Below are 27041 nucleotides of genomic sequence, written 5' to 3'. Positions count from 1 at the left end.
AAATATAACTGACAGACAACATCTGCAACGACGTGCAAAGGACGATTATTTCATATATACAGAGATCCTAAGACAAGAAAAAAAACTCAAAAGGAAACCAAGCAAAGAAACTGAAAGGGCAATCATAAAAGATAAACACCAATCAATTTATGAAAAAAATATGTAAACTCCGTTTCAATTAGAGAAATGCAAATTAGAGCAATGAGATACCATCAGACTGCCAAAGCAGGGTCAAAAAGTCATCATCTCTAATGTTGGCAAAGATAGGTGGAAAAGGTCATTTTCATACATTGCTTGGGGAAATGTCCATTTCTATAAGCTTTTAAGAAAACTGAGGCACGTATGAAAATTTTAAATGCACTATCTTTTCATTCAACAGTTCCACTCCTAGAAATCTAGCCAACATAAAATACCTCCACTTTGCGAAAAAGCATACTGGTATATATGAATTTCACTGCTATATTGACTATAAGGACAAAAAATTGCAAACAATCCAAGTGTATATCAATAGCCAAAGAGTTAAATTATGATATGCTCATATTTTACAATATAATGCAACCATTAAATAGAATGAATTAGCAGACTTCCCTGGTGGCACAGTGGTTAAGAATCTGCCTGCCAATGCAGGGGACACGGATTCCAGCCCTGGTCTGGGAAGATCCCACATGCTTCGAAGCAACTAAGCCCGTGCACCACAACCACTGAGCCTGCGCTCTACAGCCCTTGAGCCACACCTATTGAGCCTGTGTGCCACAACCACTGAAGCTGTGTGCCTAGAGCCTGTGATCTGCAGCAAGAGAAGCCACTGCGATGAGAAGCCCGCCCCGCTCACTGCAACTAGATGAAAGCCCGCGTGCAGAAACAAATACCCAAGGTAGCCAATAAATAAATAAATTTATTAAAAAAAAAAAAAAGAATGCATTAGGGATACATATGCCTTCATGGAAAGTTTTCCATGTTGGAGAATGTTTGGAAGCACATCTGCTGAACTATGAAAAGTAGTTTCCTTTAATAGGCAGAGGCATAGGATTTTAATTTCTTCCTCCATATATGTCTGCATAACAGTAAATTTTTAAAAGTTAATTATAAAAAGATACTAGTTGGCAAAAACAAAGAAACAAAAACATAGAGAGGCAATGTGCAGGATTTAAATCCCACTATCTGGCTAGTAAGACTACATTAAAGAGGAAAATGTTTTTAATTTATCACATACCAAAGTGACTGAAAAGCATAGGATAATGTAATTGGGCCTATTTATTGGTTTCAGAGCATAGAAAGCAGCTAATATTAGTGAAACATAAAGTACTTTTTTGTGTGTGGGAAATATTGCAAGTGCTTCACTAGCACGACCACAGTCACTCAGGAGATCTAAATGGCTAATATTAGCATCACCTTCATCCAGTAAGTGAGCACGAGGAAATCCCTTTGTTCTCAGGCACGCCACCCCAACACAGCCACAATCAATCCCATGGCCCTGGACCACCTGACCACCCGTGGAGAATTTCTAGTCCTTGGCTTAGTTTCACACTATCCATGGGTCAAATGCCAAGACTATCATCCATTTTTTGTGATCACTGTTATTAAAAAACAAAAGCCCCATAGTCTTCAGATTCCTTAGCTGAAATACTTTTAAAAGCCTTAAGAATCCCTTTATGCTACAAATTAACATATAACATTCAACACTCTCCCCAGTAATCATTGAACAAAAAACCTTAAACAGTCCTACAGACGAAAGCCACTTTATGCCTCAAAGAAATACATTCGCAACCATTTAAAACTATTTTCTAGTCTCTGAGTAGCTTGCTATAAAATTAAATGGTCAGTACATTTCACTGTAATTTTTAAAATTTTAGTTTGTGAAAGAAAAAAAATTGAAGAAATGAGAAGAATTTTTTACGTTCTAGTGCTCTTTAGAACCTCAGGCAGATACTTAAACAACTTGTGAACTGGGGGACAATTTTTTAATTGAGTCAATACTTTTAGAGCCCTACACTGATAAATAACTTCAATCACAACTTCTTAAGCCTGTGGCAAACAGTCTGGTACAGCTTCCCAAATATAGGGATGGTAGTTTCCGTGCACAACACTAACCAGATGATGAAACCACAGCTAAATAACACTAAATTGAGAAGTTCCTGAATCTGAGTTCTTAAAATGGAAACTGTCTTTAAGGACTGGGAGAGAAGCAGGTGTGAATATGACAGCACATGCATATCTGAGCATATTCTGTGCTTACGTGTCTACCTTTACAACTTCCTTCAGAACAATTTCTTACTTTTTACCTTTTCTTTCTCTCCCTAGTTATGGCTTTACTAATTCTTGCCATCTGTCTGCATATTCCTTTTCTCTCTCTGCTTCATACTCAGATGTAATACCTACAATAAACACGTTTGTCACTACTCACTGTATCTGAATTCGGCCTTTACTCTCTCTGATTTAAAAAGCTTATGAGAATAACGTTTTCTACGTTGGTTCTTTACCTAAAAGTGCTATTATTTTTTCAATCTCCTTTTCCAATCTGGTTCGGGATTTCCCTGCACCCCATCCCCCAGGGGGTCACTGGCCTTTATTAGAAAGAAAAAAACAGTTCTTCAGCCCTGTCCCATCCCCATGGCCTGATGGAGAGCCTCTAAGTAAGGAGAATTGGGAAATAAAACATCACGGGCCCAAAGTAACTGGGTGACCATGCATGGAAACCCCTTTTTTAATGATTTAATATTTATGGAGCCAGAATCTCCTCATGACTAAACTACTGCACGAGTGCAGATTAGTCACTACATATTCCTTTTCTTTCAGATCACACAGATGGAATTCACTAATTAACATTATCCTGAGGTGGAGGGAGAGAGAAAGGAGGGGAGGAAGGGAAGGAAAGAGAGGAGAAAGCCAACAGCTGAAACACAGGCCCATGTGCATTCCTGTGGCCAGGAGGGCAGTGGAGCAAAACCTGTCTTCATTCTCCTTCCATTTATAGGTTTGAAAAAGGAACTCCACGTGGCAGAGACTTCCCCAAGAGACGTGTCAAAGCAAATGCTAACCTCCCTCTCTGCACCAGGCAGGTCCCTCCCATTCCTTAGGGAAAGCCTGCTTTTTCCGACAATCACTTTGCTAGCAATGCTGGTTTTAGGAAAGGTGAGAGATAAATGTGCGTCCTTTTCCCTCTGTCACAAAGGATGTGACAGAAGTCTTCACAACTCGATCCAGAACTGAGGACTTTGAGTGTAGTCTGAGCAGTCAGCCCTCGTCTCAAGTTTGGCATCCGTATCCCAATATTAAGACAGAAGAGCGTTTGGTGAACCAGAACCCCTGCCATGTAAAATACACATTATTTTTCATTTAATTAAAATAAATGAAACCTGTCTTCATTTTAAGATTTAAACCTAGCTTAAAACCAACTTGTCAAGATTTAAACCCAGCTTAAAACCAACATTAATCACTCAGTGAGTTCTCTGGAGAAAGCGAGAGGTCTCAACGTATAATTGCTCATTTTGAAATCGTTTTCCAAAGACAGGGCAAAACCTGAAAGCTTTTCTCTGATATATGATTCTCAGCATCAAGGGGGAGATGCCATATCAACAAACCCTTTCTTGAGCACATATCAGCTTTCTATTTGCTCCTGAATGTCAGCTTTTAGTCTACAGCCATAATACACTCAAATTTTCTTTGTGTCAGAGTTAAGACACCCTCTCCTGAGGGAACAACATGCAGAGAGAATTCATGCAAAGAGACCTGGGTACACTGACACCATTAGCAACTGAACAACCAGGAACCATCTGGAGTCCAGCCGAGACAAACACCGCATTTTCCATTGTTTACAAGGATGCTTACTGTGTTGCTTCCTGTGGGAGCAGAGATGGGGCTAGAACAGCCAGTCCAGGACTGTAATTCCTCTCATGCCTATTACCTGGACTACTCAAATAAACAAGCGTCTCTCTCCTTCACTGTATCCTTCTACAATTTAAAATATATATATATATTATTTTGGTTTATTTTAAAAAGGAAAACAATTGTACAGAGTTGAAGGCGTGATGGGTATAATTTCCTGTAAAGTTACTGAAATAGTGATTTATCTTAGGAAAATAAACACAAACCCCCAATCATTATTATCCACATGGAGCTGTCACATGGCCGAGTCTTTCCAACTATTTGCAGCATCTGACAATATACTGGAATCGCATGACTAATATTCTCATTCTTAAACTATGTTATTCTCAAAACCATGGCTCCTTTCAAACCAACCATATTCTGCCTCATCCTCAAAAAATAATTTAATCAAAACCAAAGAAACAAAGGACCCACACATAACCCTTTCTCGGGAAGATAGGAAGGGACCGAGAAACTCAAAAGGCCATCTGGCTTGACTAGGACCCTGACAAAAGACTGTGACAAGAGTAAAACAGTCACACCAGCATGGAAACTGAGTGGCCACACTGAGGCGCTATGAGGTCTCTCTGGTCTAACAGGACTTCTTACCAATGGTAGATCCGTGACCCAGCCACTCTCTCTTTAGCTTAAGTGGGCTTATAATACCTGAGAGAATTAAAGAAAATAATACCAGGGGTCCAAAAAAGAAACAAGACAAGAAGAGCCTGGCAAGGAAAATAAATGAGTTAAGGGGATTGCTAGGGGGTCCCAATTCTTTTCAACAAAAAATGGAAATCAAGAATTTTAGATATCTCCAAGACATTCATTTGATTTCAAACACTGTGGGTTTACACTGTTTGGGCCAAACCCCGAGCCACATTCGAATGCTAGGTGTCTAGTCTGAAACTGCTGGTTCACAGGAAGCATTTAGCAGAATCCCTGGCACGTAGTAGCGAAGTACAACTATTATCACTAATAAAACTCAAAATGTTATCAACTTTCAATAAGTCGAGGCTAATCGGCTGGTTGGTTTAACAGTTGATTGCTTGGTTTTCTGAAGGGAAAGGAATCGTGGAAACAAAAGAAAGCAAGAGAGAGGGTTAAAAGTTAAGTCACCAAAGTTAAGACCCAACATAACAGAATATATTGTTCTTGAAGTATTTTTGCTTCTGAGTCTGTACTTTTCCAGAGAGGAAAGTGTCTGCTTCCTGGAGATGTTCTATTGCGTATGTGCCTTTACACTTTCTATCACTGGTGAAGTATTTAAGTATAAAACAAAACCTGCTTTGATCGGAACCAGTTTCCTGGATTGTGCTTTATAATGTTTAATGATGAATTAAAGAAGGTCTTGTTCTCCTTATCAATAAAAAAATACTGTCAAACATACACTGAGAGGTTATCAGTTAGGGAGATTGTACTGATAGAAAGTTAGTGGTTTTGTGTCTTTTTACCCCTCTTAATGAAGTATAATTTCCGTTTTAGATATAAGAAAGAGAAGCGATTCTTTGAAGTTCAAATCTACAAATGTTCTCATATTCTTTTTCTAGATTCCAAACATGTTCCAATTTCTTTTAAAAATGCTATTTCTAATTATATTAAGAGTAGAGACACATTCTATATTATGGATGTAAAGAATTAAATTGACTGATAACACCATTATCCAGAGATCATCACTATTGATATTTTGGTCTATTTCCTCCTAGTCAGTAACTCCAATCCTTATTGTGTAACTCTGGACAACTTACTTTTCTATACCTCAATGTCCTCATCTGTAAAACAAAGAAAACAGCAGTACCTACCTCTTAAGGTTGACATGAGCATTAACTGAGTTAATACACATGCCATACTTAAAATAATGCCTGGCAACACATTATTAATTATAAATTACTATTGGTGCTTTTTTATTTTCATACACTTTTGAAGAAATTAGAATCATAATATTGACAGTTCTGCACCTGGTTTTTCATACTCAATATTATATTATGAGCATCTTTTATGTAATACAAGATTTAGAATACATTGTCTTGAATGACTTATACTGTAATTTAACTATTTTCTTATTACTGTGTATTTACTTTTGTCCTCATCATTTTCTTATTTTAAACAAAAAACATATTCATTTTCATGCTATTGATTTTAGTACCACCAAAAACATTTTTAAAAAATACTAAAAGTGTCTATGAAACATACAGTAGATTTGGACTCTGACTTCAAAGGACTGTGTGCCTCAAGAACGTTGTGCTTCAAGCAGTCTTCTATCAGCCAAGGAGAAACAGAAGGAACGACAGGGCGTGGGGGTAGGGGATGCTCCGAAGCACAAACTGTGCAAAGGTGAACAACAGGAAAAGTCCCTTTCCAGCCTCTTCAACCAACACTAATCTCCAGGCCTTGAAAGCCCAACAATGCAGTGTATTTCAAGGCATGGAGAAATGAGTAATGGCCACAGGGGCAGGGCAGGGCCTTCTCTACCCTCAAGGATACTTCAACAGTAAAGTAAACCACCTTGGCCTCCAGAAGCATAGATCTCTATCATGATTTTACCTAAAATGAACTTGGCAAGAGATGAATGGCAGATTACATTATCAGTAGCTTCTGTAGCTTATTACCCCAGTTATCAAAGTAATGTTGTGTTCAGGCTAAAGGCCAACCTTGCCTGCATATGGATGTAGGAATCAAGGCTCTGCTCTATTTCTACAATGAAAGATAATCAGTTAGGAGAGACCCCGAGACTCAATCCTATGACTGGATATGAAATTAGTTAGATCTTTTCTCTGAACAAATAAGAAACTCGAAGTGCTTCAGGCTGGGGCACAACCCCATTATCATTACTATGGCAAAAACAGATGACATCACATGATAGTGGCAAGAACACTTAATCAAGACCCAGAAAAAAGCAACCTATAGCTGATTCTTTGCCATTTCTTGCTGACTTATAGTGAATATGTCCATTTCTCTGAGATTCACTTTAAATAGCATCTGCCATGTTTATACTAAAGGATTATTATGCACCTCAAGAAGGATAATGTATGTAAAAGGGTTTTTTTAATTATAAAGCAGTATTCAAATACAGATTGTTATCATGGTGCCAAAAGTCATAGTGCAAATTTTTTACAATGTTAATCAAAGAATGATTATAGTTACATTACATGTGATTAGTATTATGACCTATCATACTTTCAGATTTGACTATCACAAGCAGATTCCTTTAATAATGTTTCTTGGTTATTAAACTGCTTTCTAAGAGAAAAATGGTTATTAATGCAAAGGCAAAATCTCTATTAACTGATCAACAGAGGTATTTTTTGAGATACACTAACATACTAGGGATTGTTTTTCCACTCAGTTGGAAGAAGTAGACTTGTGGGAAGGAAAAATGTACTTCATTTCTAATGTCAAGGACTCAAATCTGAACATCCTTAGAAAACACACTCCACTTGATTACAAGAGAAATCTGAGAGTATATTTCAAACCAGACAGATTTGGAAACTGAAATTATAACATGTACTTGAAAGTACACAGGCAGACAGCAGTTTGTCTAAACTGGCAAGTACAGAGCAGAGACTAGGGCTGGAGGGGAGAAGAGTGAAGAAAAAGCAAATTGGCTTGGGAAAGATCACTGAAAACTGGCATTAGCTTTCTGCATTCCTGCAGAGGTCTGTGTAATAAAAATTCTACAGCCATTTTATCACTGGCTTCCATTAAGCTCATAAGGGAAATCAGAGGTTTCCACGATACTAATCACATTTCCATCAACTCATTCAATCATCTAACACATATGGAGGACTCTGTGCATCTGCCACGTAGTTGCGTACCAGAGAGACAAAGGTAAATACATTACATTCTCTGTGCTCAAGGGACTTAATCTGTCCTTCATGGAATAGAAGCTCATAATGGAGTAACTAATGAGCTCTGACACCGTGGGAGGCTCTGCTTAGGAATTCTAACATTCTTCCTATTCTGGTATTTCCTCTACATCTCACTGTCCAGCCCAGGTCATGGAAGAAAAGCTAGTCAAATATACAATCAGTTCACAGGATCACTTCATAAGGATTTTTGTAATTCACACATATTGAAGTAAATTACAAAAATTATTCATATTATTCTCATTTCATAAGAGTTTTCACTGAAACCACTGAATATAAACGTTGAAGATGCCAGAGTGGTTGCCCCCGCTCCAAAGCTATCACGTAACTTAACAACTCAATGAGTCACACACAACTGCTTTTCTTCACAGAGATCTTTAGTAATGAAAGCAATCACATTTTTTTTCAATACTCCATTACTGTCCCGGATACCATAATACCATTCTTATTAAATCTGTTGACTGGCTTTTAAATGAAAACTGGTGATGAAATATTTAGGACCCACTTGGAAAAATATCACATTGGTAATTTGATTCAGTGCAATTTCTATTTTCACAGTTCCCTTGAAGCAAACAGCTGAGCTCTGGGCAGTGGCCCGGATAACATACATGTACAAGATACTGAGGTGTGTGAAATGGATTACTGCCATAAAAATACTAGTTGCAAAAAACTGAAAATACAATTCAATGGAATCTACTCAAAGAAGCTGACTTTTACACCCCTTCTATCTGGAGAGTAAAAATTATCTGCCTCAGCCTAGATCTAGATAACAAAAATTTCTTCTTCCATTTCTAAATAAATGTGTTTAAATTCAAAGAATAAAACCGTCTCTTATGAGAAACATGGTATTAAAGTTAAGCCTTAGTGCAGCAGCCACTCTACCTCTGAGCGGAGAGGACGGGGCAAAAGCATACTTGGGCGTGTAGGTCTGTAAGAACGAACGCTGGATGCGACTCCAAGGCTCCGGGCCCTTGCTGACATCAAGAAGCCCCCACCCCCTGCTTGAAAACACACTAACTCATTTTGAGGAATCACCTAGGGAATTTGTTCTAAGGTAGATTTCTAGATACTATCTCCTCCCCCCAAGATTCTTCCATTCAGAAAGTTTAAGGTATGTCTTTGAAATACAGCACTTTTAGCAAGAATTCCTAAGTTATTTATGAATCCTTAGACCACATTTTGAGAAACACTGCTAAGTGGTTGTGATGACAAAAGATAATGAACCCGGAGAAAAAGTTGAGAAGTTTTATTACTTGGAAGATTTATTCTGATACAAGAGTAGAGCAACTATCTTTACATAAATTGGGACAGAGTCACAAAAAATTCACCAAACCTCTACCACTTCCCTTAAAATTGCCCTTAACACGTCATCCTCCTCACTATCAGCAATTAATTTGCCTCCCAGTTACCAAGACAGTCGAGGTGACCCAGTTTGAAACCTCTCAGTTCTCTGCCAGCCACCTACGAGCTTCTCTCCTTCTGCTCCCATTTCTACCTCTTCCCCATTAGTCTCAAGCCTAAACCCTCCACCTTTGCTCTGGTCCTGTCTGCCTGGACGCTGCTCTAGCAAGCATCCTCCGTCTCTGGGATTTTCAGGCCCTTGCTCGCTACTTTTCAAGATCTCTCTTAACCCAAAAATGTGATTAAATCTCTCCTCAACAAAAATTCCCAACACACACACACAGAACACACACCTGTGCATGCGGCCTTCTCTTCCTTCTCAGCCACGTTTCTAGGCAGCACTGTGCACCCCGTCTCAAGCTTCCTCACCTGCCCCCCACCCCTCACCTAAGAGGATAATAAACACCAAGCCTGCCCCATGTCCACCCGGCCCCCAACCCAGACACCACCCGCACATGTCTGCAGTGTCAAATCTGGGGACACTTCCCCGCCCTCTTTCTGGACCCCCCACCTCACCCAACACCTCTGGCCACTGTCTCCCTGCTGCTCTCTTGGCTTCTCTGGATTTCTCTCTCCTATTCACCATTCTAGTCACTCCTCTGCCTGCCCTTCACCTTGCTGCTTTTCAACCACAGCAGGCCACCCTTGCAGTCTCATCGACCTGCAGTTTTAACTACACGTGCACACTCACCCCCACCAGATCTGTTCACCCTGAACAAAACCACAGGCATCTCAAAATTCACATGGTCAAAACTTACCTCCTCACCTCCCACCATCCCAAACCTGCACATGTGGACCGTATCCATGCAGCCACCCAGGCCAGAAACCTCCCTGGTTTCCCCCTGCAAATGTTTATGGGGCAGGACTGCAGAGCGTGGCAGAGCTGAGCAGGTGAAAGGGCTTGAACTGGCCCTTTAACAAGAACTGAATGTGTAGAAATGGGGGCAGAGGTCTTACCAGGGGCACGTGGGTGCAACGCGTACACCTCACGAAGGTAAATTCAGGAACAGAGAGAAGGTTGGTTACAGTGAGGAGTAAGTGAAGGTGTGAAAGACAAGCTAGAAAGAGAGGTTCCTCCTAGTCACGAAAACCTGTGCTATGAAGTGAAACGTGCATTGTTTTGGCTCTGCTGTTTCCTTCCTCTACAAAGGACTGGCTAGGCCAATCACAGGCATCACGTCCCCCCACCTCCTCCCAGCCAAAAATTTGATACAAATCGGTACCTGCCCAAACCTCACCAAGAAGATGTGAAGGGGAACACTGCCACTGCCTTTCCAAGAACATTTTTCTTATTCCATAAAAAGGGCCTTGCCCCCTCTAGAGCAAGTCCCGTGTAGCTGTGGTGCCTGAAAGATCTGCAGCCATCTGGCCACTAGCCAGGGAGTCAGGACCACCCACGGGGAGGGCAGTGCTAAGAAAGATACAGAGAGATGGTCCCGAGGCTGGATGTTCCCACGAGCAGGCTGCCCTACTACTCCTGGGCCTGTCCTATCTCTGGGTTATATATCTTTTCTTACAATAATAAATCTCCTTGTTGTTTTAAAAAAAGTGAGGGGAGGGGATACAGGTATCAGTCATGTTTAGAAAACACTGGGTTAAAAAGCACCTAAACAGGCTCCTTTAGTAGGATTTCTCAGAATGTTAGTATAGCAATACACAGTGTAAAGCGTCAAGAACTTGGTTTTTCAAAATTATGTGACCTGCATCCCACCATGAGCCTCTCATCCCGCCTCTTCTGTTTTTGCACTATACCTAAAAGCATCTCTGAAATTAAGTGTTTATGGATCATAGCTTAGAAAACTCTGATTTTTCCTAGAACAGACGAAAAGAATGTATGACTGACTGTTACGATACAGTACAGTGATGGCAGAGTTGCAAAGAAAAAGTGCCGTGGGGCTCCAGAGGCTTCACTGCTGTCTACCAGGTTCTCACACAGAATGGCAGATGAGTCTCACCTTATATGTCAACTCTAGCAAAATTTTAGGGGCTGCCTGCTGGAATGCTATGTTGAAAAGGATTCTGAAGCTTCATCCAGATTGGGGGGCGGCGGCGGGGGAGAGCAGCCTCACTTGATTAGCAATGATTGTCACGAGCACAGAAGGGGCAGTTGTGACATCATTCTGAGACCTCTAAAGTGACACTAATTCCTAAGCAGATCCTAGAACCATCCCCAAAATTCTCAAGTTTTTTAAAACCTAAATCAGGCCAGACTAACCTTTAATAATTAAAAGAGTAATAAGGTGGTTAACTGTAGAGACTCCAAAATAAGAAAGACCTGGGTTTAATTCAGTTCTTCCACTTGCTCTGAGCACACGATTTAGCCACTCTAAATCTGTTTTGCCATCTGTAAAATGAGATTAACAGTCCCTGCCTCCCATGGAAGATATGAAAATGTAAATGGGTAATGCATATAAACACCTGCACACAGTAAATGCAATAAATATTAAGTTTAGCTACAGCAATTAATAAGGCATTCACTTTATGACATTCACATTCTGACTCCTGTAGTACATGTATTTGTCCACTGTATTCACAACCATGGGTTAGAATAAAATGAATCAAACTGAGGCCATAGAAACCATTTTCCCGAATCCATTAACAATTTCAATCTGTAGGCTATAATAAGCAAACGGCAAAGACAACTGCAAAGCACTGTTCAAAGTAAGTGTTACTTGCCTTGAAGGAGACAGAGAGTATATATATCCAACTGCTGAGTTATTATTCTTTGCAAAAGACAGACCTCATACATATTTTTCCAATCTCTCCATATAGAAGGCCAATACACAATGACTAAACCAATAGCAATGAGCCTCCCTAACACCTAGAACGAGTCCCCATTCTCTCCAGGGCCTGGGGCTTTCAGTGCTAGAACCAAGCCAGTTCTGAGTAAACCAGGACCGTTGGTCACCCTACAAACAAATGAGCAGATGAAGTCCCAACAGCTGGGTCTGAGTCTGGCTGTGCTGCTCACAACTGAGAAAGAATGTGTTCTTGAAATACTATTTCCTCTTAAAAGAAATCAGGGCTCTTTTTGGAGATAATTCCAGGTGGGAGCAGAAAACGCTCAAAATGAACCTGAAATATCTTACTATACCAGACGGCAAGAAAACTCTCAGACTTCGTAGGGTCATATCAAAAGGACTCAGAAGCCAACCTGAAAACACTCCCCTTGGCCAGAGATGGGACTGCGTAAGCGTCAAAAAAGGTAATAACTACAACTAATTGAAACCCATCAAATACATTCAAATCCATGAGTTCACAATATTTTTTTAAACACATAACTAATTGGATGATGGGGTTGATGGGGCACCAACTCATTATCTTAGAAAACTGAAAATGGGAAAGAATCTAGCATTTATCCTGCTCTTCTATATGAAAGGTACCACTGTGCAACCAAACAGTAGATGATGGGAAAATGCCTCTTTTAAAAAAATAGTCAAACCAATAAATAAGAGAAATAACAGAATTAAAATATCCCTATTTGTCACACCCAACAAATTAATGGATCCAAGTAACTGAGCATCAACAGCTACTAATAAAACAATCAGATAGTATGTGCCTCAGGAAGAAAGGTCACACCACCACCTACAGTCCTGCCAAAGGGGTCAAACACAAGTCTGTCTGACCAGGCCTCTGGGTCCAGTGCCAATTTGCAGGACATACAAAGGAGGAGGGAACAAGCTGAGCTGTATCATTCACATGCAACCAGCAAAACCCAGACTATAGGACACTACAGGACAAATGCTCCAGGTTCTTCAACAGATAACCCATAGGGAAAAGAAAAGGATTAGGAAGACTTATTTTTCTCAAATGGGCAAGACTAAAGTATAATGTCCATGGATGCACATTTGACAGAACTACAATGACATGCAGGAAGTGATTATTATAGAGTCAAGATGGCGTTACTTAGGTGGAAGGGAAGGGGCTGCCATTGGGGTCGAGATATGGGGGGCTTCTGGGGCTTCTGAAAGTTACAAGGGTATTGTCTTTTTTTTTTTAAGCTCTTCATTGGAATATAATTGCTTTACACTCTTGTACCAGCTTTTGAGGTATACCAAAGTGAATCAGCTGTATTTATACATATATCTCCATATCCCCTCCCTCCCACGATTCCCTCCCACCCTCCCTGTCCTGGCCCTCTAAGGCATCACCCATCATCGAGTTGATCTCCCTTTGTTATACAGCAGCTTCCCACTAGCTATCTATTTTACAGTTGGTAGTGTATCTATGTCTATGCTACTTTCTCACTTTGTCCCAGCTTCCCCTTCACCCCCACCCCCCAACCCCTTGTCCTCCAGTCCATTCTCTTCATCTGCATCCTTATTCTTGCCCTGTCACTGGGTTCATCAGGACCATTTTTTTTTAGATTCCATATATATGAGTTAGCATACAGTATTTGTTTTTCTCTTTCTGGCTTACTTCACTTTGTATGACAGATTCTAAGTCTATCCACCTCATTACATATAGCTCCATTTCATTCCTTTTTATGGCTGAGTAATATTCCATTGTATATATGTGCCACATCTTCTTTACCCATTCATCTGTTGGGGTATTGTCTTTATAATCATTCATCCAACTATACATTTATTTTGTGTAATTTTTCTAAATCTGCATCTTTAATCTTATAAAACGGTTTTTTTAAAAAGGTAAAAATGAGGAAATTCCTGGCAGTCCAGTGGTTAGGACCTGGCACTTTCACTTCCAGAGTCCGGGTTCAATCTCTAGTCAGGGAACTAAGACGCCACAAGCTACATGATGTGGCCAAAAAATAATTAAATTAAAAAAAAATTTTTTTAAAAAGGTAAAAGTGTAAAATCTACCTTGTAACACCTAATTCAAAGCACTTTTACAAATACTACTGTCTGTATTTTCAAATACTATCCCAGTGTTTCAGACAACCTCTGAAGGTACTTCCTAGCTCCACTTTTCAGATAAGGTACTGAGGCTTAGAAATCCTAAGTCACCCATCGTCACAGAGTTATAAAAGCAGAGCCAGATTCAAATTCAAATGACTGGCTGACTCCAGAACCATTCTCTTAACGCCTATGCTCTACTGATTCCCAGTTATTCATTCACTCAAGACATATTTATTGCTTACCTACTTAATCATACTAGATGTTAAAGATACAGAAGGGAGTTTCTGCCTTCATGGAGTTCAAGGGTTAATGAGAAAGACGGACAAGGAACCGTCCAAGTATCAAATCACAACTGTGCTACATACAATGAGGAGAGGAATATGGGGCCACAAGAATACATGCAGTCAGAAGGCAGGGAGAGCTTCTCTGTAATAGTGATGGCTGAGGCCTGAGGAGAGGTTAACCAGGTAACGGGGCAGTGGGGGGCTCAAGGCAGAGCAAGTCATATTCAAAGTCGCCATGGAAAGAGCCGGGTTGGCACTTTGAGGGCTGATGATGGGGCATGAGGAGTGAAGGTAATGATGACAGGAGGCCAGGCTGGAGAGCTAGAAGAACAGGAAGCTGCGGATGGCTTTTAATTAAACATGCTGCAGAAGAGGGATTAGTCTGGGTTTGCATTTTTAAGAGAATGAACTGGAGAAGCTGACAGGGAGGCAAAGAGATGAATTGAGGGGCTACTGCAATCACCTGGGAGGCACATGATGGTAGTTGGGACCAAGCAGGAGAGAGGGAAAGAAATAGATGGACATAAGATACTCAAGAGGTAAGGAGACAGGTCTGGAGGATGGACTGCATGTGAGGAGCGAGGAGGAAACATCAGGAAGGACTCAGGCTTCTGGCTGGAGGACTTTCGGAGGCACTAGTCACTGATGAGAGGAGCAGGGGGAGAGGGACACACGGGACACTGATCACAAGACAGATGGAGACTTGGACTTGTTGAGTTTCAGGCGCCACTGGAAGCCCCAAGTGGAAAGGTCAAGTTAAGCTGTTGAATAAGTGAATCTGAGCCTGAGGAGTAAATCTCAAATCCTCCGTGTCGGGATAGTTATTGCAAGGGACCACGGGATGAGACTGCCTAAGAGTAAGACAGTTCCAAAAATGGGACCTCAAGAATGATCAAAATTCAAATCTAGAAAACAAAGCAACCTCCCGAGCTCATCTAGGGGTTGGAATCTCAGAAAGGTTTAGTGAAATGGGAAAAAAAATATCAGAAGGAACAATATGAGATTGACAACTGTGCCTCAGGAAAAACACATGGAAATTTCTGGAATGTTTAAGATGTTCATTTCACGTCTAACAAGTTGGCAGAGTTCGCACATGCCCTTCAGGTATATATGTGTATGGGTACATTTGCATACGAGGAAGAGGCATTTGGGGAGGTGCATTGTACATAGCAGCTCAAGGCTGGAGGCTAGAGGAAGCTCTGGAGCTAGGAGAGGAAGCTCTGGAGCTAGGAGAGGAAGTCTGAGCTTAACCTCAGGGGCTGCTCTGAGCCAGACAAAAGGGATGGGGCTGTTTTCACAGGAGATGCAAACAGAGATATAAGTTCCTCGGCTTCTGTTACAAGGTAAAAAATAAAAATTTTTCATTATACCCAAGTAAGAGAAACAAGGCTCCACTCTCAACTGCTATAAAGCACATAATGCGGCTTTGGCTCAGCAAAAGAAAGCAGAAGGACCAAGCACTCCTGGATATCCAGTTTTAGGGGACTGAGACAGCAGTAGCCCAAGAAGAAATGTGCTTTTTCACAGACTGGCACCAGTGACACAGAGAAACTGCTCTCAAACGTTCCGCAGGCACTAGGAACGGAAGGACGTAAGTGAACATATTCATAAACACATAAATATTGCCTGTTCGGCTGGCAGAAACGACGGGAGGGCTGCAGGATGAGGTCCTGCATGAACAGACAGGAGCAAAACCTACACAGTTTGAGTTACTACTATTAATGTAAACTCTCTCATACATACGAGGTGGGTGAGAACTTCAGAAATTGGGGTTACTTTATTTTTTTTTTTTTTTTTCATTTTTCGCACTTCACTTTATTGCGCTTGACAGATTCTCTCTCTTTTTTTTTTTTAACAAGTCGAAGGTTTGTGGCAACCCCGCCTGGAGCAAGTCTATCAACATCATTTTTCCAACAGCATTGATCCCTTCGTGCCTCTGTCACATTCTGGTAATTCTCGCAATATTTCAAACCTGTTCATTATTATTCTATTTTGCAGGGTGATCCCGTGATCTCTGATGTTACTGGGAGGACTCGCTGCAGCCTCAAATGATGGTGAGCACTTTCTAGCAATAAAGCATTTTTAATTAAGGAATATGCATTTTTTAAGACACAATAGTATCGCACACTTAACAGACTACCTAACATAAATCTAACTTTTACGTACACTGGGAAAACAAAGAGCTTGTGTGACACGCCACGGCAGTGCTCTGGAACCCAACCCACGGTATCTCTCAGGTGTGCCTGAACCTCTGAACAGCAAACACGGTTTTCAAGAGCCTGAGGATGAGCTGTACCGCAGCGTTTCAGCGCCTGAAGAGTCCTCACACACGGAGTCGCCAAGGTGCACAGAGGACAAGGCTTTCCTTGCACCGCGGTGACAACCAAGGCAACCACAAGGAAATCATCGCTGCAAGACCCAGATCAGCACCAGTTAAAACAGACCCGAGTTAAACACTGACGATTCACAGCGCCCCGGAGCAAACGTCCTCAGGCAAAAGGGTCTCAGCGCTACAGGACTGCCCTTACAATCTAGACGGGGGTGGAAAGGTCCACGTCAACGTCGCTTCAGCCTCCTGACCGTCACACCCACCCGCTGCAGCTTTTACTGGACTCATCTTACGCTCTGAGATGTGCTCTCCTGGAAGCCTGCGCGATGCTGTCCTTTCTGATGCCTCTCTGGATCTCCGTATCTCGTGAACATCTCAACGCTACATCAGAGCTACCTGTGCTTTCATGAACGTTTGACTTCGCGCCTCACCTGGGGAGGTAGCGACAAGGAAATAAATGCGATTTCTGGAACCTCACCAGGGATGACTGCACCTTCTTCCTCAAGGAACGTCTCTACTCCCCTTGAGTAAAGGGTCCTCCTCCCTGCCCAGGACGTGCCACACCCTTGGCCGATTCGTCCCCAGAGCTGGACGAGCCACTGCCCAGCTGGAAGTAAAGGTGCGCAGGGCGAGATTGTCTGGCCCCGGAGGGTACGAGGGAATCGGACTCCTCTGATCACGGTGAACCCTAAACGCCACCCCTCCTTGCCCCGTTAAGGAGAATGTGAGCGGGAAAAGTTCACTCCTAGGCTTCCCGCACAACAAGGAGGCCTAACTCCCGACTTGGATCACAGTCCTCGACAGACAGGGGACCACACTGCCCAACTGCCTTGCAACGCCAGGCGGCTCACCCGCCTCCCGCCTCCCGCCCTGGGGTTATTTTAGAAATGAGTATTTGTTAAAAATGCACCCAACTTTCCAAGAGGCGTATTCTACACTAAATTAGAAAGCTTACTAAATGGACCTAGTGACCTAAACAAGTTCCAATATCTTTTTCTAAAAATGCATGATTCGTTCTGGTTTCCCCCTTGGCCTCAGAGGCATTTTACTTGGAGTTATCGTATTCATTTTTCTTTACATCCAGCTCATGGCTGTTCATACACGGAAACCCCAGGCTGGCTGACAAACCCCACGGGGCAGCTCTGGGGACAGAGCCGGCACACCTTATGCTCCTAACTACATTCTCCCAAAGCAGCACCTAAGCTGAGAAGCCCGCCAAAATGCAACCAAACCCCACTGGTCTTTCTGGAAAGCTCCACTGTGTTTGGAGAAACTAAGTAAGTACACACCCCAGGACTAAAGGAGGATGCAGAAATGACTAACTGAACCCAAGCCCTGGCCCACAGGGTACCCAGCAGAGCCCTAGAGAAGGGCTGCCTATCCACCCTGTCATCTGTCACCTCCACCCAAAACAACCAACCCTCATTTAGAAAGTGACCTAACAGTGAAATGGTAAAAATACAAGTTCCAAGTTTGCAAGTTTTTCTTTCAAAAGCAAAGCTGCAATTTAAAAAAAAAAAAAAGAAAGGCAAGTTTGTATGCCATCATTTTAATACTAACAGCTTTCCACAGACACTTCCTTTCCTAAAGCCTAAGCCCTCAGCACTAAACTTGCTGAGTCACCTTTTTTAGTACAATCGTGTGCACTATTCTGACTGCACAAGGACTCATGTATTACAAAGAATCTAGGGCACGTCCTACCCTCAAAATGATAAGGTTGGGAAATGAAACCTAAAATATTTTTAAGGAACTTCCCTGGTGGCGCAGTGGTTAAGCAACCACCTGCCAATGCAGGGGACACGGGTTCGAGCCCTGATCCAGGAAGATCCTACATGCCACAGAACAACTAAGCCCGTGTGCCGCAACTACTAAGCCCATGTGCTGCAACTACTGAAGCCCATGAGCCTAGAGCCCATGCTCCGCACCAAGAGAAGCCACTACACTGAGAAGCCACTGCACCGCAATAGAGTAGCCCCTGCTCACCACAGAGAAAGCCCACACACAGCAATGAAGACCCAATGCAGCCATAAATAAATAATCTTTTTTTTTTAAAAAAAGACATTTTTAAGAGGCAACATTCAATTACCAAGGTGACACTGTAGCATGTTCCCAAAGCAAACGCAGATTAAGATTCAAGGGAGTCAGAAATAAGCCTCCTGGGAATGACCGGCATTTAGGCTCCAAGTAGACCACTCAAGCTCGGAGACGTTGGTCTTCACATCTGTGAATAAACAGCAGTTCCCTTTGGTCTGGGGCTGAATTTATTATTTAAAGAGAATGTTAAGACACTCAAAAGATTCTTGAACCAATATGTAATGATAACCACTGATAATTAACATGAAAGAAACATCTCACTCACTCTTGACTTTACAGCCTCTGGCCTCCATTCACACAGCTTCATTAACTCTCACTTTTTATCACTGCAACTGATTAGTGTTTCTCCTGGAGTCCCTCCCAATCATATTTCCATTTAACATTTCTAAAGCTCAGCTCTGATACCGCACTCCAGAGCTCAGAAAGTGTGAGTAGCTGCCCTGACTACAGACCACAGTCCAACCCTCCTCTCTCCACTGAGGACTTCCACAACCGGGCCCAAACCACCTCTGCAATCCTGCCTCTCAGGATTCATTTCACACACTCACTGGCAACTCAAACTCCAAACAGTACGTGTACTCTGTCTCTAAAACAATTTGCTGGGTTTGTTTTGGTTTTGTACAAATTGTGAAAATATATATTGCCTCCTTCAGACAGTTTTGCTAAATTCAAAAATACACACTCATCATTTCTTAGAATACATTTGCTGGTTTTGATGAGGATTTTTTTTATGTTCCAGGTTTAATCATAAACTGTACTGTAGCTTCCTACTTTGAAGTTATCACTATTCATATATAACTTATGTTTACTAACCTTAAGAAATAGTTCCTTCATAATAAAGATACAGAAAATAATCTTTTTTGTGTAATCACTGTTTATATACCAAGAGATTATAGGTATCAAAAGCTCCCGTTTTTGAGCACATATTTGTATTTGCTTGTTTATACATAATATACATCTGTAAGAATAATCAATTGTTAATAATGGCTGCCTATAAGGAAGGGAGATTTTTCTTTCCATTCCATATCCTTGTATATGTTTCTTTATTAAAGCCATGTGATTGTATAACCTGCATAAAAAGTTAAATTTAAAAATTATGAATAGAATGAATTTAAAGTAAACAACCCTTATACTACAGAGTTAGGTAGATTTAAGGGGGTCTCAAAAGCCATTTTCCTCAAAAACATTTTTCCCGGTAGCCATGATGACTTAAATCCCCTGGTCAAAATACAACCCAAAATTCTGAAGACAGTAAGTGTATTATGCCCCTATCCCCTATCAAGTTATTAAGGATTAGTTTATCACATTAGCACCATAAAGGAAAGTCACAAAGAGACTGTGTATAGTCTCCCTAAGTCTTGTTTCTTTTCCTTTTTTCCCTCGAGTAACTCAATCAAGTTTGTTTTACTCAAAAGAACTTTTGTATTAGTAAAAGAACTCATTTAGGGATTCTAGAAGTCCTACCCAAGCCGAATGGCACCATGGATTGCTGTGTGAATGTTCTTACTGTCTCTATAAACATCTGCCCCCCTACTCCAGTCTTCCGTATCAGTCTAATCTACTCAGCCCAAGAGGGCAGGGACAGGGAGTATCTTGTTCATCTTTGAATCCTCCCCAGTACTAAAAACACTGCCATGCACTTAACAGAAAGCAATTATCCAAGCTCTTAGTGACACTGACTATGATCCCTTCTCTAGGGAACTGTGGTTGAAATTTCAAACCTAAAAGTGTCAATTGGACACTCAGGTCTGTTCTCATCTCAAACAATAACCCACTCATTCAGGACAAAAATCCATCTATAGAGAACCTACTACGTGCCCGGTACTGACGCTCAGCAACTAACTAGGCCAAAAATGATCTCACGAGATCAGAAAAGCAGATATGCAGCAGATATTCAGTAAGTGCTTACAAGATCTGATGAACTTCTTGAACTGTGCTATCTGTCTAAACTTGGAAAAATCTTTCCCTAATGTTTTCTCCACAGAGCAATGGATTTCAGTTTCCCATACACTACTAAGTGTCTGGCTACTGTGGACTTTCTTGCATCAGCCCCAACAATCCTTATTAGTTAACTGCTTATTTTTGAACTTAACGGGATGTAAACCAAGAAGTACCTAATAAATTACAATGTAAAAGAGAAAAAGCCATAATTCTTATGTCAAAAATAGATATTTAAAGAAGTTATTCTCTCTTATTCCTATCACCAAACTGTAACAAATTCTTTTCCTTTTTTCCATTATGTGAAGATGTACTTTGTACTGCTGGTCCAGGAATGAAAACAAGTTTTCTAAACTACTGATTCACCATTCCCATATTTTTCTTGCTACTGCCTTGGTTAGATCATGTGCTAGGGTCAAGTAGCTGAGGCTAGTAAATCTGAGGCTCTTGGCCCGTGTGAGTTAACTGGCCTGGCACAAGACCAAACTACAACCTTAGACTAGGAACACCACACTATGACAGCCTATTCAGCAAAGCTGGACCAACAACTGTTGCCCCAGGAGCAGGGCAGAGCATCACAACTCCAGTCAGCTGGCCTGAAACAAAGTTCAAGTTTTTCTAAAGTGGGGCCCAGATAGCAACTGTCAAGACTTTAGTGTCAACCTTCCTGACCTTATGCAAAGCTTCCTTACTACCTGAATACACCACTGGATATTATTTCTACCCAAGATGAAAATTAGTTTTCCCACTCTAATCAATAGTGATTCCCAGCTAAGTAAAATCAAAATCCTTGCACATAAGAGATGCCCAATAAATACTTGACTAATTGAAGGGGGAAAGCGCCGAGCTATGACCACAAACTGACATAATTTTCTTCATCAGCAGCAGCAAACACTCATAAACAATGTCAGTCATGGGTCCTAACCGCGTAGAGTTGACAGCCAATAATTACCTTGTAAAGCATGCGGGAGCATTTGAACACTCCTAGACATGAAAACACCTTTTCCCTTTTAGTTTAGGCGTCTGTGTTGCCTACTTTTAATAGTGTGCGCATTTTTTTTCTCCTATAAAAGGAAGCCAAGAAGAAAAAAAATAAAAAAGGGCAGAAGGATAGACAGATAGGATAGATCCCAGTGTCTGACATGTCTAGCTGACACTAGAAAAACCCAAAATATATACAAGAACAAATGAGGATTCTTTTCTTAATGCTGAATCAAAATTTCTGTAGTAAAGTAGTCACTGTATCTTAAGAGGCACCATTTGGTTCACTACGAAACAGCCTCCCCCTCCACATATGTTAGATGACCCGTGTGGTCCAGCTCCTACCCCCACAGAACTGACAGATATTTTATACTACACCACATGCTTATGCTTCCATTCATAAAGAACATTTTTTAAAAATCTTAAGCATCGGGACTTCCCTGGTGGCTCAGTGGTTAAGAATCCGCCTGCCAATGCAGGGGACACGGGTTCGATCCCTGCTCCAGGAAGATCCCATATGCTGCAACTAAGCCCGTGCACCACAACTACTAAGCCTGTGCTCTAGAGCCGGTGAGCCACAACGATTGAGCCCGTGTGCCACAGCTACTGAAGGGCACGTGCCTAGAGCCCGTGTTCTGCAATGAGAAGCCACTGCAATGAGAAGCCCACTCACTGCAGCGAAGAGTACCCCCTGCTCACTGCAACACGTACAGCAACGAAGACCCACTAGAGCCAATAAATAAACAAACTTAGAAAAAAAAACCTTAAGCATAAATTACTGTAAATACAGCACAAAAAAAGGCTTGAGTAAACTGCACTGGTATTGTAAAAATGTATGTATATAATTTTATTTGAATAACATGCATTTCAATTCTAAGTAACATAACTTAGAAAGTAAACTTCCTAATGTACTTATTTTCTTATTTAACACTAGGGGAATCAGAATTCAAAAAGAATGACCAATAATCTACTTTCCTTAAATTATACTTCACCTATTCTACTGCCTGAAATCTTCTGGTAATATACATGAGAGATTACATATGCTGCTTCATTTTCTGTCACCTTTAATTCAGTATTTTCTCTACTTCCTCTCCTAAAGCATCTTTCTGGATGATAACCCAAGTTTTATCAGAGGTACAAGTGAACTGGGAGGTTTGGGGGAATGTATTTTCTAGGAAAAAGGGAGGTAACCCACAACCTAGGGCTTCCAGGCCCTCAGAGTGAACGGCAATACTACAGCTTTGACCTTGACCCCACCATCTAAACTTCCTACCCCCACATACCAGGCACTCTTAATCACTTACTCTTAGTTACTTTTGGTTTCATAAGCATTTATCACTACCCAAAAGTAACTCATTTATTTGTTTATTGCCAGATTCCCCCACAGGTAAACAGTCTCTAGAAAGCAGGGCTTTTATTTGTCTTGTTGATTCAACCCCAGCTTCCAAAATAATGTCTGGCTTGTATAAAATACTTGATAAATATGTACTGAATGAATTACAATGTCTTATAATACTCTATAAAAGAATCGTAACGTCATTCATAGATCGATAAACCAACTAGTAAAATCTTGGGGTCTTTTTTTTTTTAATCACTGTAGAGAAAAGCAAGAGCAAAACTACACCTACTCGCCAACTCTTGCTAAATTAAATGAAAAAAATGGAGAAATAAACACGACTATGCAATTTGAGATTACTTATGAAAACAGACGTTCCTGTTCCGTAACATACTGAATTACTGCTCAGCTTACATAGTGAGGATGTCTGACTCCTTCACCTACAACCCTTCAGCCATTATCTCAGCTCTGCATTCTGAACTGGCACATTATAGAAAGGGTGCTTTTGGTGAAGAGTGTGATGATTTTTACAAAAAAGCAAGCAGGTCATATTATAAGCAAACACAAAACCCAGGGGATAGTGACGCTTCCAACAAATATTCTTAGGAAGTTGAGCCCCTGCCATTTCCCTTACCCCAGAGCGCTTGGGCAATTTCAGTTTAATGAGAGTATCATTCAGTCAAGCAGGAAGAATCAAGCTACAGCAGAACCAAGTTTCTTTTAAAGGGCTGTGAGACAGAAGCTGTGAGGTCGAGAAAGCAGTGGTTTGGCACTAAGGAAGCGAAGGACTCATTTAAAATACTATTCTTCCCTATATTCCCTAACCACCGTTCTTTACTATATCGCCACCCCTCACTGTGTGATGAGAGCCCTCCTTTTGATGCAAAGCACAGTGATTCCGGGCATCCCCTTCCTAAATCAGAGCAACTGCGATACTTATCAACATGGTGGAAGACAGGACAGCATGGTAAAAAGTGCACCCAGGCTTGGGCATGAGGTACCGGGCGGGTGACCTAAGCCCAGTCAGCCCCTCTGCGCCAAGTTTCCTCGCCTGTAAATGGGCATAAAGTTACCCCCACAGGGGACGCTTATCGGAACCCAGGGTAAAGACCGGCGCGGGGCGCAGCGCCTGCGTACAGCGACCGCCGCGCTCCCCTCGCTCCCACTCGCCAGCTGCAGTGCCACAGCGAAGGTCTGGAAGGATTACTCAACCACCCAGGCTGGGACGGAGGATGGTGTCGAGCAACCACATCTCCGACTAACGTGCATCTCGGCAAACCCCAAGGAGCCCGGAGCCCGCCCCGCGCGGGGGCCAAGGGGACGCGAGCGTCTCCCCGCCGGGCCGGCCCACCCCAGCCGCATTTCCCTCGGGCGTCCGCCGAGCCGGGCCGAGCGGACGGGCCCGCCGCGACCCCCGGCCCTCCCGGAGCGGGCGGCGGGCGCCGGAAGCGGGCGGGCCGGTCGAGGCCGCGGGCTGGCGCGCGCGCGCGGCGGCGGCTGGGAGACCGGTACTCACCTCCGGCCGGCGGCGGGCGGCCGCGGCCAGCCGTCTCCAGGCGGCGGCGAAGTCGGGCGGCGGGGCTCGCGGGCTCCGGCAGACCAGGGAGAACAGGGTCCCAAGCAAGAAGGCGGCCGCGGCGCAGCCCAGGTACAGGCTGAGCCTGAGCAGGACGGTGCCCGGCCCCGCGCCTCCTCCCGCCGCCAGCCAGCAGCCGGGCCCCAGGCAGGAGAGGGACGCGGCGGCGAGGGCGGCCACGGCCACCGCCACCCGCCAGCTCCAGCCGCCAGGGCCCCCCGGGGCCGCCGCGTCCTCCCGGGGATCCGGCCGCCGCTCGCCCGGGGCGCCCGTGAGGCCGGCGCCGCTGCTGTCGGTGGCACCGGGGTGCATGCTGCTTCCTGGGCCGCTAAGGACAGGCACATCTCCCGCCCCGCTGTCCCCCGGCGCTGCCCCGGACGGTGGCCTCCGCGCGGCGCCTCCTCCCCTCGCCGCTCCCGCCGCTCCGGAGGCTGAGGGAGCCCGCGCTCATGCCCTCGCCGGCGGCCCACCGAGGGAACGGCTCCAACAGACGCCGCCGAGCTCCTCTCGGCGCCCCGTCAGCGCCGCCGCCCGGCGCCGGGCCCGCAGCTGCCGGGCCGGGCGTGCCCAGGTAGCCGGACGGGGCTGTGACTCGCGCTGGTGGGGCGGGGGCGGGGGCGGCCCGGGAGTGCTCGTCAGGAGGGGCGGAGAGCCACCGCGGCCCGCTGAGCGACAGCTGGGAGGCGCCCGGCCCCGCCCCGCCCCGCCCGGCCGCCCACCCGCGGCGCGGGGGCGGGGTCCGGCCTGCCTCTGCCCCTCGGGGAGGGGGCGCCGCCAATCCCGGCGGTAAGTGCAGTGGGCTGCGCTCCTCCCCGCCCCGCCCCAGGAGACCATCTACGGATGGAAATTTTCGCTGCAGGTGTCAGAGCGTTTGTAATTCTCAATCCCAGGTGATCCTTTAATCCTCTCCCGGCGCATCGCTGACGAGTGACCTCCTCGCATGCTTACAGTCCGCAGAATTTCTGCCCCGTTTGACACCTGCTACGTAAATAGGCAACCGTTCCCGATCCTCACTTTCAACACAGTTCCCCTAACAACCTTCCCGTTTCCACCCAGCCACCTCAGGGACCGAATCAGACACATGTGGAGCAGTAAATGAAGCCTGCGATTCCTAGTTACGGAAAGGCCCAAAAAAGTCTGCCTGGTGCCAGAGGGTGTGCACAGCTGCCATAATCACTTTGGCTCCAAGTCCCTGTATTTTTGTGGCCAACGATTCAGTACAAATGCAATTACCCACGCAAGTGAAAGTGGTCCAAGTAATTTTGAGAGTACATATTTTCATCTCCTGTCTTGGTCCCAGCGTCAATATACACATAATGCTTACTGAGAAGTTGCCAATATGCTAAATACTAGAAATTACTAAGACCAACCAAGCAGCAGATGTATCTTTAATGAAAAAAGGAACTCTAAGTGAAATGAAGGAATTCTAAAGAGATCAATGAGTTCTAAAGGAAGTGAAGGAATTCTAAAGAGATCAATGATTACTTAAAGGGAAGGTGATAGAGTAGAGAGGGCAAATCTAGAAACGGAACGGGAGGTAAATAGATGAGAGAAGCAGTGAAGGATACGGGATACATTAAAAAGCAAAAGCCCAGAACTCTCTCCATGCAGCAGTCATGAAGAATTTCAACAGTTTAAAAGCGCTATTGTTTTCCAATAAATTGAGTTATATCCTGCTTCCAGGAAACATAGTTAAGAAAAGTAAGCATTAAAATATATTTTCAAATGTGACTATACTGTGTTTTCCTATAAGGAATCTCTATCGTTTCAACAGAGAAAAAATATCACATTCATACAAAGTAAACTAAACTATTTAATGGATATTTATTCTTTTAAAACAAAGTATTATCCAAGAGATTATTAATCAAAAATACCACTGTCCATAGACGTACACAGCTCAGCCGTGTATTCACATCTTTGTAATTCACACCCATGTAATTTCCCTGGAATGGCATGGATTGAATGAAGTAGGAGATGAGGTAGGAAGTCTAAAAAAAATTATCCCTAATATTAAGCTCTAACAAAACAGCACAGAAATGAATTATTTTATGTATCTATATAAATATAAATGTTCACATTTGTCATTTTTAAAAAGCTTGTTTTTAATATCAGTATTCATGGACCACTTTATTCTTATTCCTTGTAAGTCAAAGACAAGGAGATAATGAGGGCCTTAGGCGAGATGTGACTGCCATGCCTAGGTGATGACAGGTGATGACAGCAAAAGAAGTTACTACGTTCCTGTCCTCCTTGTCTTCTCTTTTTTATTTTGAAAGAAAGCTGTGTAACTGCTTTTGAAGGAGCCCTTTCTGCCTCTAAAATAGTTAATGTTCATCCCTCTGAGACTCCTCAAAGTGTACCTACAATTCCAAATTATCCAAATTATTTCAAATAAAGCATGGTAGTTTGTTATTACCAACACTCATACCCATATTTTTTGATCATTTATATGCCAGGGATAGTGTGCAGAGTTGTACATACTTTATATATATATTCAAAATTTTCAAAAATATGGGTTT

The 27041-nt window shown here is 43.0% G+C and overlaps 1 protein-coding gene across 10 annotated transcripts in view; it reads right to left on the bottom strand.

The window, feature by feature from the left end:
- The window catches only part of SNX25 (sorting nexin 25), a 115809-nt gene extending 90726 nt beyond the window's left edge, over positions 1 to 25083 (bottom strand). For all 10 annotated transcript variants that reach the window (XR_009047733.1, XR_009047731.1, XR_009047732.1 and 7 more), the window contains exon 1: positions 24463 to 25083. Coding sequence is in view for 7 of the 10 variants with exons in the window: in XM_057697102.1 (XP_057553085.1) it covers positions 24463 to 24834 (372 nt within the window). In the remaining 3 variants the exon portion in view is untranslated. The remainder of the gene's footprint in view (positions 1 to 24462) is intronic.
- Positions 25084 to 27041: the final 1958 nt, after the last annotated feature.

This window comes from Hippopotamus amphibius, chromosome 10, assembly GCF_030028045.1.
Source record: "Hippopotamus amphibius kiboko isolate mHipAmp2 chromosome 10, mHipAmp2.hap2, whole genome shotgun sequence".
Lineage (NCBI taxonomy): Eukaryota > Metazoa > Chordata > Mammalia > Artiodactyla > Hippopotamidae > Hippopotamus > Hippopotamus amphibius.
This window is presented reverse-complemented; position numbering and strand designations above follow the sequence as displayed.